This window comes from Stegastes partitus, unplaced genomic scaffold (genome assembly GCF_000690725.1).
Source record: "Stegastes partitus isolate 25-593 unplaced genomic scaffold, Stegastes_partitus-1.0.2 Scaffold196, whole genome shotgun sequence".
Classification (NCBI taxonomy): Eukaryota; Metazoa; Chordata; class Actinopteri; family Pomacentridae; genus Stegastes; species Stegastes partitus.
Genome location: NW_007577927.1, coordinates 664,769 through 677,640, shown reverse-complemented (window position 1 = coordinate 677,640; position 12,872 = coordinate 664,769). Strand labels below are relative to the sequence as shown.

Here is a 12,872-nt window from a genome sequence, read left to right as displayed (position 1 = left end):
TGTGGAGCAAGGTCTCCATGGTAACTGATGTGTGGAGCTGGATCTTCGTCACGATGGGGACAGAGTCACCAGGATCTAACTTGGGCTCTCGTTCAGGTGTCACAGCGTTTATCAGCTGCAGGTGAATTCGTGGTTCCAGCTGATCTGTTCAACAACGTCTCAACATCTTCTTCTCATATCAAGTTTAATAATTATGGAGATTTTTTATTTGTTTCACTGCAGAACATGTGACATGACTGTGCCAGTGGACGCGTTGCAGAAGGTGACCTCTGAACATCATGAAATATCAAATCCTGCCATCGGGTACAAAGCACGCTGCATTGTGCCTCAGGTGGACTCTGAACTTTGTGGTTTATGCTTTCGTGATTCAAGAGTTTTACCTTATTCAGAGTCTGCATCACTTTATTTACTCATGTTTAAATTTATAGCTCCATCGTTTGCGTTTAACATAAAGATCACTGACTTGTAGTGAAATGTGTTTTATAAATGAAACCACTGAGTCCTCACTTTGGGGAGGGTTCTTTCTTTGTTACCTCCGAGCAGAAACCTGAATCAGGCGGCTCTCAGCAGCCCAGCTGGAGGCCGTTTGGATGCGTTTCTGTGCAAACCTTGAGCGTGTTTTTGATTCGGTCCATCTGTCCGGTCTCTCTGGAAAGACGTGGGGGGGTTTAGTTTCAGAGATTCTGGACCTGAGATCTGAATTCTCCTGTGTTTGTACCTTGGAAATGTCCCCCAGGGCCTCGGTGGGAGCGACCCACATCGTTTGAGGATTTTAATGGCTGAAAATAAAAAAGCTGTTATAAAACTGTGGCTCCAGGAGAACCGCCCAGCGCTGCCCTTCCCATCAGTACCAGCATTTATTGTTGCTCAGGAGGAAAAACGACTTTTGCCCTTTTACTGAAAAATAGGATCGCTACAATCACCTACACTGTAAAAAAAATTTAAATTTAAAACATTTTTAACTGTAAGTTCTTTTCTTTTTTTAAAAGTTTTTAACGAGCACTTTGTGGGAACTTTAGTAGGAATTTTTTATCATGTTAAATTAAAGATTCTTTTCTAATTCTAGTACATATTCACAGGATTTTTCTGTTATTCTTCAGGTGATAATCTGTCATTTAAACGGTGCTGTTGTTGTTTAAGTGACATTTTTTTCTGTTCATTTTTCATTCAGCTACAATCGTGTTGGTTATTGTTTGGTACTGGAGCTGCATACAGCTGCTGGTCTTCGTTAGTTTTGTAGGTGCATTATTGCGGCGGTTTCTTTTTTTTGTTTTAACGCATTGTGCTGCTTTGTCTCCACGTGTTCTGTGTCTGCACTAGAAATAAAAACTGTCGGGTCGGTCTCACCGGGCATGATGACGTCCGGGAATCCCAGTTTGCGTGTGATGGCCACGCCCCTGCTGAAGATCAGAGGGTTCTCCCGGCGGACCTGCTCCATGTCGCCTCGCAGCAGCTGCAGAGAGATGATCAGACCTGCGGGTTGGAGGGGAAACAAGGAGGCAGAAGGTCAGACCGAACTCTGAGCAGAAGCTTGAAGTTTCCTTCTGGAGTTCTGGACTCTGAGCTACCAGTCTGCTGTCTGGACCTCCCGTGTGTCGTCTACGTTCAGCCCATCTCCTCACGTTTACGCTCCGATGCAACACAACCCTACTTTGGATCCCTTCATGAGGATTTTCTGTCAGATTATAATTGTGTTTTAACATATTACACATACATTTTGTCCACTGCGTCCCTGGCGCTCCTCTTCAGCCGACCAATCAGGCGTTAGAGGGGGAGGTACTTGTCACCATGGTAACCTAGAGAACATTTTTTCCAGTGACATTGGTGTCTAAACTTAACCGAGCTTCTCAAAGTGATATCTTCCTGAACCAAACCACGTAGTTCTGGTGCCTCATCGTGATCTCTGCCAAAACTCCTCCTTTCCTTCAGGGCTGGAATTTGCCTCGAGTACGGTGAAAATGTTTGAACTTTGCGGCGGATCACTGAGCGTAACTGCAAAATAAACTGGTGCAGCTTGTTTAACACATACTGTAGAGGTTCATAGCTCCTGGAACAAAGTTTCACTAGACTGGCTCCACATGGGGCAGGAAACAGCCTCACTTTTGCAAATATATATGATTGTAATACATCATTTGACGATTCTTCCTGTCCACTGACTTGCAACGCTTTCTCAACCGACGCATTCACGTTTACACGTCAAGTCAAATATCTCGTACGCAAAGACCTACATGACAACAAAATGGTTTGACTTCTGCTCCATCGATCCTGTTTCAGCGTCAGGAATGCTTCACGCACAGATTTAACAAAACCGATCAGCGTCTCTCCCTCTCAGTAATTAAATGCATTTCCTCACACCGACCACCAGGGGACGCTGCCTGTATATCTACAGATTTACGGACGTTGAGCGAAACTCCGTGGAAACAAGATGCGACCAGAAAGCAACTGAAAGCTGAAAGTAAACAGCAGCAGACGTGGAAACGCTCCAGTCCGCTCGCTAAAGGTCAACGCCGCGACCTGGACGCCGTTCCCTCAGCGCCACAGGCCAGAACATACACTTCTGTAGAAACCAAATGATGGTCAGTGGTCTGCTCTTACACAGCACCTTTCTACCTTAGAGCTACTCAAAGCGCTCTACAATGTGTTTGTCATGCAAGCTGCTGCCTGCCATCAGGAGCAACTTCTGGTTCAGTGTCTTGTCCGAGGACACTTAGACTGTGGAGGGGATCGAACCACCAACCTTGTGATTGGAGGACAACCACTCTACCAGCTGAGATACAGCCGCCCACATTAGAGGTTCCCTCTAAACCTAACAGCTTCTGGAGTGTCGTGTTGTGGAGCCTGGGTTGCTAAGCTAGCAGCAGCATGTTGCTCCTCATCTGTATCAAAACTAAAGTTTGTTTTCCTGAAACATGCACAGTCACCAGTGGAAGCGCTCTGTGTGGACCCTCGTAGACTTTGGAAGTGATGAAGTTCACACGTGTCCTCGCAACACATGGGACACATGACGTAGCGCAGCCGCCACAGCTGCTCTGCACAGCTCGCTAGCGTGTTCATCGTCACACCGAACCATGTAAATACGTGTTGAAATCCACCAAATCACGTCGCTCCACATTCATCCCGACACCTGAACACAAACATGGCAGCAGATCCCTGGTGGGCAGAACCGATAGCCAGAAACCTCTCATGAAACGTGACCCGAACGCTCGTCAGGAGGCGACGTTCCCCAACGGCGACACCAATTAACAGGATTCTCCAGCTGATGCGACACGATGAGTCGGACGGGTCCTGCTGATGAGTTTGTTTTGGAGCTGTCTGACGTCTGTTCTGAGTTTGTTCTCAAACTCGCTGGACTGTGACTCCTCAGTGAAAGAAGGACTCCTTAGCACTGCTGAAGTCCTCTGACTTCTGTTTCATGTACCTTTACTACAGACTCCATCATCATGTGGCTTCTTGACACCAGACCCAGTGAACTGGTGGTGGATGTACCGGAGCTGGAGGATGCTGCTCACGCCGCCCAACATCTCCTGCCCTATCATCTAATCTCCTCTGAAGGATCACAACACCGTACTGAAGGAGACTTGAATCAGGAAAATGTTAACCGAAGCAACTAGTGGAGCGATTAATTTTCTCGTAGGCTTTGATGCGATCAGGCTCAGCGGAGTCGCCCCCTGCTGGCTGTTAGGAATGGTGCAGGATCAGGAGTTCCTACAGAAGCTCAATACGGTAAACAGAGACACGCGATGCCGAGTGATGTTGTGGTGTGCCTCTGAGGTAATCTTACAGCAGGATTACACACATCTGGCAGCATCTGGAGGAACTAATCTGGACTTATACGCACATCCGAATGAGGTCAGCTACAAAAAAGAGGCTGAAGTGGAGAATTTCTGTTCTGTTGCTACAAACGAATGACTTTAGGAGCCTGTATTTTGCGTTTTGGGGTCCGCTAGAGTTTGTTTACCTGCTTTTATGCTCAGAAACACCTGACGTACTGGAATGTTTGTGGACTTTCAACATGCACAGAAAGCAGCGACACACTGAAGGAAAACCATTTGTCTTCATTAATTCATTGGACCTGCACACATGAATGAATAAATCTCCTTGTCGTGCTGCTTCTCAGAGCAAACACCCTCGTCTTACCGTAGTTGGTGCTGGGCGCCGTGTATTTGGTGCTGGACTTGCGGATGATGTTCTCGTGGATCTGGTACCATTCGTTCTCGTTGTTACACCTGGAGAGCAGCAGCAACAAAACAAACGTCTCACACAGCAGATAGATGTTCTAACTCCTGCTCTCAGAGGCTAAACAGTAGACTTGCAGAAGCAGCACGTCTCACAGAGAACTCCTTCATGTCGAGGAAATGCAAAGACGCTAAACTGTGACGGCCTCACATCGCAGTAAATCAGCATTTTTTTTGGCTTTTAGTCTGCTGCTCAGACAAAACAAGTCAGTAAATACATCAGCTTGTGCTTCAGCAACCTGAGACGGACACTTTTCACTGCTGAGGATAAAAAAAAAAAACTCAAACAGGAAACAGTGTTTGCAGAGATTTACAGATTCTGAAGCCTCTCAGAACCTATTGCAAGCCTTTAAATTGAGTCTAACCTTCTCTTTAATTCAACTGCAAGCTTTCAAACACTGGGACCTTCCTGATTCAGAAGGATGTTTCTCCTTTATAACCTGCAGACAGAACACGGAGCATCAGTCAGGAGAACTCGCTCTGATTCGATGCAACACAAAACGTCCCCATCCAGCCAAACGTGTCAATGTTTTCTGTCACATTAACGCGAAGCCCGAGGAGCACAAGGCCGGACGTGTGCGGAGGAGAAACCGGCCCGACGAGTTCAGCCGAGGCGGCACCGAGTTACGTCAGGCTGCGAGCTGCGAGGCTGCTGCAGGCAAGTCTTCAGAAGTTTTAGCCGAGAGGGGATTCCCTCTCGTCGGCCATCGACTGTGTGTGGAGGGATGGCAGAGCGCTGGTGGCGTTCTGAGACTGCAGATCGACCGAAGTGGCTGTCGGAGGCTCAAGGGAACTCTCACTGCTTTACATAATCATGTCAGGGAGAGACAGAAGAAAGGAGGCTGAGATGTTACATGAGGTAAAGACTGCAGAGGAAGAGAGACGAGAAAAGGTTGAGGATGAGAAACGCTGCCTGGTTTCCCTGCTTATCTTCTGTCCCCCTCTGACGGACTCAGCGATGGACAATCTGATCTGAAGGACTCCTCACTGTGTTTCTGCACATCTTTATGAGCTACAAGGTAGAGCTGCTTTGGTTCATATGGTCTCAGACTTTCTCCAGTGTGACCTTCAACAGGAGAGAAGCTCCGCATCTACAGCCTGTCAGGAGTAATCCATTACTTCTGGAGCCGACCGCAGACCTCCGCTCTGAACTGGTCCGACCCGAGGAAGACGGCCAACTTATTACTGAGTGTACTCAGAGTCAGACGAATTGACACAGAAAGACGCGAAACACCAAATAATCATCACAAAAAGACACAAAATCACCAAAAAAAAAGGTGCTAATAACCACAAAGATGGTGAATTACCACCAAAAAAAAAACAATTAAAATGACCACAGAATGCTGCAAAATCCTCAACAGATGTTAAATCGCCACAAAATCACCATAAAACCATCTTAAACACACAAAAACCAGGTTACGACGGTTTAAGATGCTGCTAATTCCAGGTTGAGCTGTTGATGTTGAATGGATTGAGACTGATGCTGCTGGAGGCGCTCAGAGTTCTGTGGAACACTCAGAACATCTCCAGGTAACTTCAGTGGAGCCCTGGAGGGCTCAAAGTCTGGAACTCTAACATGTTTTAGCCTTTAAAGCCACCGTAACGCTGTAAACTGGAGAACCGACCCTCACACTCTGATCTAGTGCAGCTCTGACTTTAACCTCCTGCTTGAGCTCCTGTCACAGTTTAGCGTCTGGTTCTGTCCGGGTTCGTGTCGGTGTGACCTACGTGTAGACTTTGAGGACGAAGTCTTTCTCCTCTTTGAGCTCGGAGATGGTCTGCAGCACGTCGCTCATGGCCAGGACAGCGCAGCCGTACGGCCGGCGGTACTGGACGTGTGGAGGACCTTTCTTGCTGTCGTTCAGCAGCATGCGACCTGCAGCGTCCAGAAGGTCCATGTTAAAGGAGACAAGGTTCCTCTCCATTCAAGCAGAGACATGCAAACAGAACGCTGATTCTGAACTGAGCACATTTAAAACCTCCTGCATATATAAATGTTGTCCAGAGGGACGGTTGGGTTTGGACTTACGGAGGCTGACGGGAACGATGTGCATGTACACAAACTACATGCATGTACACAAACTACGTGCATGTACACAAACTACATGCATGTACACAAACTACATGCATGTACACAAACTACGTGCATATACACAAACGAGCTGCAAATACATGAAAGCCTTGCATAAACAGAAACATGCTGCAAAAGGAAACACTGCATATTCAGGCCTCTAGGGGCAGCAGTGAGCTGTTCACCTGAGAGACAGACAACAGTGAGCGAGACAGGTAACGGTAGTTGATGGTAAAGCTGTGTGAGGTTTGTATTCTCTTGTCTTCTTCAGTAAAACACCACTTCAGCACCATACAACCTCAGTGACTGAGAAGCTGAAGACCCCAGAGGCCCGGGGCACTGACGCTGTGTGACTGGATGTGCAGCGTTTTCTTTCTGCAGCTCGTTTGTGTTTATGCACATCGTTTGTCCCCATCGGCCACCGTAATAATTAATGTTGTTCTTTCTTTTTTTAAAGACGAAATGTTTAAAAATGACCTCTCTGACATCCTGTAGACCAGGGATCTCCAGCTGTGGTCTTCCTGAGCTACTGTCCTGCAGGTTTTAGACGTTACTGCAGCACACCTGCCTCACATTAATGGATCTCCTTGTTGTCAAGTTCTACACAAGTCGGCTAATGATCCATTCATGTGAGTCAGGTGTGTTGCAGTAGCGTCTAAATCCTGCAGGACAGTAGCTCAGGAGGACCGGAGCTGGAGATCCCTGCTCCAGAAAAGCTAAACATGATAAACTTCTCCTCCAGGCCGTCTCATGTCTGAGTAGCTCACCTGTCCGGATCACCTGTGAGACGATGTAGAGATCCCTCTTCATGTCCTTGTTGCTCAGGTCCTGCAGAGTGGAGGAGAAAAGACACCCAGTGACTCCCAACTCTGTTAACCAAGAGGAGGCAGAAAAGGAGACCATCTGCATCCAGACTCACGTTCAGACCTTCTGTACCTCCTCTAACGTCTCCCTGCTGGACTTTCTAAACATTTTTTAGAAACCCGACAGGAGAAGCATGTTCCTTCAGTTGTGAGATTTTGTGTTCCCTTTAGAACACACACTGCAGCGTTTATGTGACAACAGCTTGTCTCCGGGACATTTCTGCACATCGATGCACAGTTAATGAGATTTCACCTCATTTGCATATTTAACATGACATTTCACGAGACTTAAAAATAGAATCACTGTCTTAATGTAAGTAAGCAGAATATTAATGCTGACGTCTGGAACGCACCATAAAAATGGAGAATAAAGCTTGTCGGACTGTTTCCTGACTTCAGGAACGATAAAAACCTTCGACTACGTTGACGAAACAAGACAAGAACTTTGAGCTGGATTTCATTTGCACAGTTAACCCTCTAAAGTCCAAATAGTTTGTAGTATTTTTTGCTCCCATCTTCCACCAACTGGCTCCTCTGTCCTCTGGTTCTGATCCATGCTGCATTCATTCATTGATCCAGTGGGCTGGATTTTCCTCTCAGGAGGAGGATGGTTGTGGTTCTACAGGGTCAGATGAGCTGAGTAGAACTTTTAAATCTATTTTTCAAGGATTTTGTGCAAATGTTATATTTTTGAAAAGGTTAAAAAGGAAATAAAATTGAACAAACTGACTTTAAACTGTGAGATTTGCTCTTTTTTTTTCAGTTGTAAGCCGACGGTCTCGTGATTCTTTCTCTTTTCACTCTGATAAATGTGTAAAAAACATTTTTAACAGAAAACATGCCCGTATGAACCGCTGCGGGCTTTCTGACAGTCGGGAAACAGAACCGTCAGTGGTCAACTGGTTCCATGGTGACGTTCGTTAGCTCCCAGCAGCTGGACCTGAACCAGAATGCTTGGGTCCATCCTTCCCTTTAACGGGCTTTGCTGCATGTTTGCATGGTGTCTGCGTCCTCATCTTTGTGCTCAGCAGCTTTAGGTGAATAAACAACGCCGACTTAAACCGAGCTTTGATCGTTCCTGAAGCCCTCGAGCTGCTGCTGCTGCTTAAACAAACTGTGCAAGCTGTCGCCCACAAAGCTTCCAAGCAGAGCAGGACGGAGGAGAGCTGGGTCCTGCTGCTGCAGGCTGGTTCTGCTGCAGAGCAACAGGGGGCAATGCATCCTCACTTTTCCCTCACAGCTCCCTTACCGTGAAGAGCGCACACAGCCGGTCCACCTTCTCCGGGTTCTTTGGTCCTCCGTTCTTGTTCAGTCTCACCATGAACTTCTCGCTGAAAAACACAATCAGAAGAGCAGCGGTGTGAGGACCAAGCGTCACCAACCAGAACTGGCACCAGAACCAGCACACGGAGCTCCACAGGCGACACCAGCGCTGTGTCTGACATCGGAGTGGGTTCGTGTCTCTGCTGGTCTCTGATGTACCACACTGATGCACTCGGCTCTGGTACCAGGAACAAAGACATTCATGGTCTCAGCTCCGTCCAGTCACCACATCCCTCCGGTTCCTTCCTGCCTTCACTGGTCACCAGTTGGAATTGATTTTAAAGTTTTACTGCTTGTTTTTGACTCTCTGGACCCCAAAACCTACTGACCCTGGTCTGGAGCGTCGATGTCCCAGAAGTACTACTTTAAACTCCATAAATTAGAGAATGAAGTTCATATGTTTGATTAAAATCCCATGGTGTCAGGGCGAGCTGAGCGCCGGCTCATGAACAGGATGGTCGTGGGTTCGAGTCCCGCTCACCACCCTCTGCTACAGGTCTCTCCTCATTCTTCTCCTCTTTCCTGTCTGTCTCTCTACTGCTCTGAATAAAGACAAAAAGTAAAACCAATAATTCACTTCATGCCACCCAGACATCATCCTATCAGACTTGCTGCTCGGCTCGACTCAGAGGTTGAGAAATTCTGCTTTAACCGCTCGCAATTCAGCCCGGCGGCCCTCGGCCTCCTCGGGGGGGATTTCTGAAAGAGACGAAACACCTTCAGCTGTCTGCTCACGCCTCCTTCCTCCTTCCTCCTCCCTCCTCCCTCCTCCCTCCTCCCTCCGAGGTCCCGGCGGTGAGGAAACTCTGAGGAAACCGGCGACTCTCAGCCTCTTTCTGGCTTCAGGGATCTGCAATGTAGCGGCTGCTACCAGCCCAGACCTCAAGTTCTCCAGACAGCCGGCAGGACAGAAGGTCAGCGCTCGGCCTCCAGGACGATAAAAGCCACCAGACCAGGATCTAGAGTTCAGCATCAAGGCTCCGACTGAATCCTCATTCTGGTGTCTTATTAACAAACTGAGACACCTTCAGTCCCAACAAGGTTCAGACACACATCAGAGCTGTTTGTAGCGTGGACACAGTCCTGACCCGCCTCCTGACCCGCCTCCTGACTCGCCTCCTGACCCGCCTCCTGACCCGCCTCCTGATCCCCCTCCTGACCTGCCTCCTGACCCGCCTCCTGAATCACACCTCCAGACGTTTACAGGTCAGGAGAGAGAACAGTGATCCAGCTCTTAGGGCCTGAAGCCTCTGCTCATCGTCTGAATGAATCTGGAACCAAAACATATCAGAGATCAGTTTGCTGAAGTCTGGAAACTCTCCAGGACGTGCAGGTCGGTTGGTTCAGACCCGACAACGACTGAAACACAGTCACAGTAGAGCTGTGGTTCTGCTGCTCAGCCATACATTATTTATCGTACAGTATTGATTAAACGCTGCTTCCTGTGCTGCACAAACCTTCCTGTAAAACCAACACCATGTGATGCCACACTGTTTTGGTTGTGTGACGGATAAAGGACGGTGACTGAAGGATTGCAGTTTTATCTCCCGTCTGTGTGTTTGCTGAACTGGATCAGATCCCGCCGTGTAGAAGTTTGTTTTCCAGGTTTAGTCTCACGCTGACCGACAGCTGAAGGCCTTTACAGCCTGTCAGCAGAGAGCAGCTCGGATCACAGCGTGCAGACCAAACAGCCGAACCTTTACCAGCTCTAGCTGTGATCCATCAGGTCTGACTGAACCGTGTCACCTACTCACGAATGTTCTGACTTGGTGTAAATCCAGACATTTACAGTTCAAGATATCTTTAACTTTCAGCCCAACATGTCCGCATGGCTCTTGTCAGGATCTTAAACGATGTTTGAATGAGTGTCATTAGTCCAGATGATGCTGCTGAAATCTGCCACTTTAGCTCCTGACAGTCAGCTGATGATCTGTTGGCCTCAACGGTGACAAACGCATCCAGACTTTCACTTCTAACTACAGTCATGACTCGATAACCCGACACTAAATGTAAAACCTTCTTCTATGTCGGATAGCAAGGCTGTCGGATTGTCAAGACGGAGGTCCAGATACAAGGAGGGCTTGATGCTGGAAGGCTCATTGGTTGTTAATATTTATTGCACGTTCCGGCCACTTCCACCCCGGGGCAGCGCTCTGACGGGGTGGAAGTGTCCAGAACACACAGGCAGTACTTGGCTGCTGATGCTAGTTTAGTTAGCGGGAGTGGCAGATACGCTCCACCGTTACCATCTATGTTTACTTCCATAAACACTGAGCACGCTCACAGCGTGTGACGTCGTTGTGTCCTCTTCTGCGCATGTGGGACACTTTTGGGTCGTATGAAGTTCACACAGCAGATCACATACAAGTCGCATTTAACTGGAAATGTGAAGGAACTCACAAAGAAATCCTCATTGAGCATCAAGTCCTGCAGCGTGAACGTAGCCAATCTGTGGGATTGTTCAGTCAGATAATACGCCGTTATCCTGATTGGTGACATTAAATGTCATGTTGGAGTCAGAATCCAAGGCTGTCGCTATGTTAAGGCTGTTTTTATGGGTTCTGTTGGTTTCTCCTAAAAACCTGTCGGATAGCAGGTTTAGGATTGTTAAGGGTCGGATTATCAAGTCATAACTGTATTGTATTGAGCTTCATGTGCTCACAGCTCTCATGGAAGAATATCTGAGTTATATTAAATGCAGCACAAACTGTAGCTGCACTGAAAAAAATAACCTTTAAATACGGTAAAACTCCAGCAGCTGGGGAGGGAATACTGGACCAGAACCACTTTCCATGATCAGAATACGTTTTCTATACATTTGACCTGATACCGAACGCTGCTCCAGATTCACAGACCGATCTCACCACCAGCATCACCACAGCTGCACCTTTCAGGAGTCACAGGTCCTCTCCTGACAGGATCACATGTCTGCATGTATTCTGTTGTTCAGCGTCTCCAGACAGGAAGCCGACTGCCAGGTTTGTGTCCAACTCACACACAGCAGCAGCGACGGCCGACAAATCCCCACAGCACACTCCCCCTAAACGGAACAGTTTATTCTAATCCCCAGGAGACAGCGCAGCCCAAACAAAGCGCGCACAACAAAAGAGAATAAAAGTGCATTTGTGCCAAACAGAGGCCGAGTGTGGCTCCATGTGTGGGCAGGTGGGAGGTGAAGACGACCACAGCCTCCTGCTCTGCTGCTGCAGACGCTCGCCGGAGTTATTTGTGAGCAGCAGCAGCAGCAAATATAGGACACAACACGCATCACACGGACCTGAGAGGGAAACACAGGACCGGAGCTGAATTATTCACCCAGAGACACAAACAGATGCAGTCAGACTGGAACACGGGCCGCGGCGTGCACGCATGTGGACGCATGGATGCACTCGGTCACGTGCTGCACACGGACATGCACCACCGGGCGCTTTTATGGAAATGCATACGAAGCAATCACTTCCACGCCGCTGCCGTTCATCCTCCTGATATGTGCAGCAGAGGCCCGGCTCAGGAAAACAGCACCGACACTCGGGCCGAGAGAGGAGGACAGGCCTCGGTCCGCCTTCATCCACCTGCAGGGATCCACACCGACCACAGAGCAGACCAACGGGGCTCCAGGTCTTCAGACCAGAGACACAACGACTCATGGTTTGTTCATGCACAGATCCTCCACCGGATGGAGGGATTTAAACCAACAAACGAACCCAAACGGGCCTCGTGCTGCCTCGCTGAGCATCTGAAGACTCAGCTGAAGGAGGAGAGCATCACTCTGGAGGAACCTCCGAGTTCCTCAGAACGGTTTTTCAGACCGAGTCTGTGAGGTTGGGAAGATATATAATATTGTTCAGAAGAGCTGTATTCCTCCTGTTATCGCGACCGTTGATCAATATTTTCTGATATTTTATTGATGTTTTATTTCTATTTTTAGATTTTTAATATTTGTGGACATAAAAATATATTTCTGACATTTTATTACAATTTCTTGACAATCTATTTATATTTTGTGTCATTTTATTAATATTTTCTGACTTTTTAATCTATCTTTTATTCAAATTTTCCCACCTTTCATGTACGTTTTCCATCCATCTGATGAACTCGTGTCTCTCAGTGAACCTCTGAAGCCACTGAAGGCCAATAAGACGCTGCACCACCTGCGTGGCTAAACAAACCTTCGTTCTTCTGGTGTTTTCTACTGACTCTGCTCTTACTACAGATGTTATCAAAATCTCTGACGTGACTCCTCCCAGAGAGAAGCTGAACGCTGAGTTATCGTCTGTTAGTTCCACCGAACCGTCTCCATTTAACCTCGACCCGAGCAGCTGATCTCGCTGCATGGCGCCGGTACAGCCGCCGTCCTGCACCGGTTTCAGTCGACTCTCA

The 12,872-nt window shown here is 47.9% G+C and overlaps 1 protein-coding gene across 1 annotated transcript in view; it reads right to left on the bottom strand.

Moving 5' to 3' along the window:
* LOC103356385 (dedicator of cytokinesis protein 3-like) overlaps positions 1–12,872 on the bottom strand; it is a 170,787-nt gene that overhangs the window by 55,022 nt on the left and 102,893 nt on the right. Inside the window, exons 10-14 of the mRNA XM_008280492.1 lie at positions 8,419–8,500; positions 7,074–7,134; positions 5,964–6,111; positions 4,138–4,226; positions 1,348–1,473 (exon numbers count right to left, since the gene is read on the bottom strand). Coding sequence (XP_008278714.1) covers positions 1,348–1,473; positions 4,138–4,226; positions 5,964–6,111; positions 7,074–7,134; positions 8,419–8,500 — 506 coding nt within the window. The remainder of the gene's footprint in view (positions 1–1,347; positions 1,474–4,137; positions 4,227–5,963; positions 6,112–7,073; positions 7,135–8,418; positions 8,501–12,872) is intronic.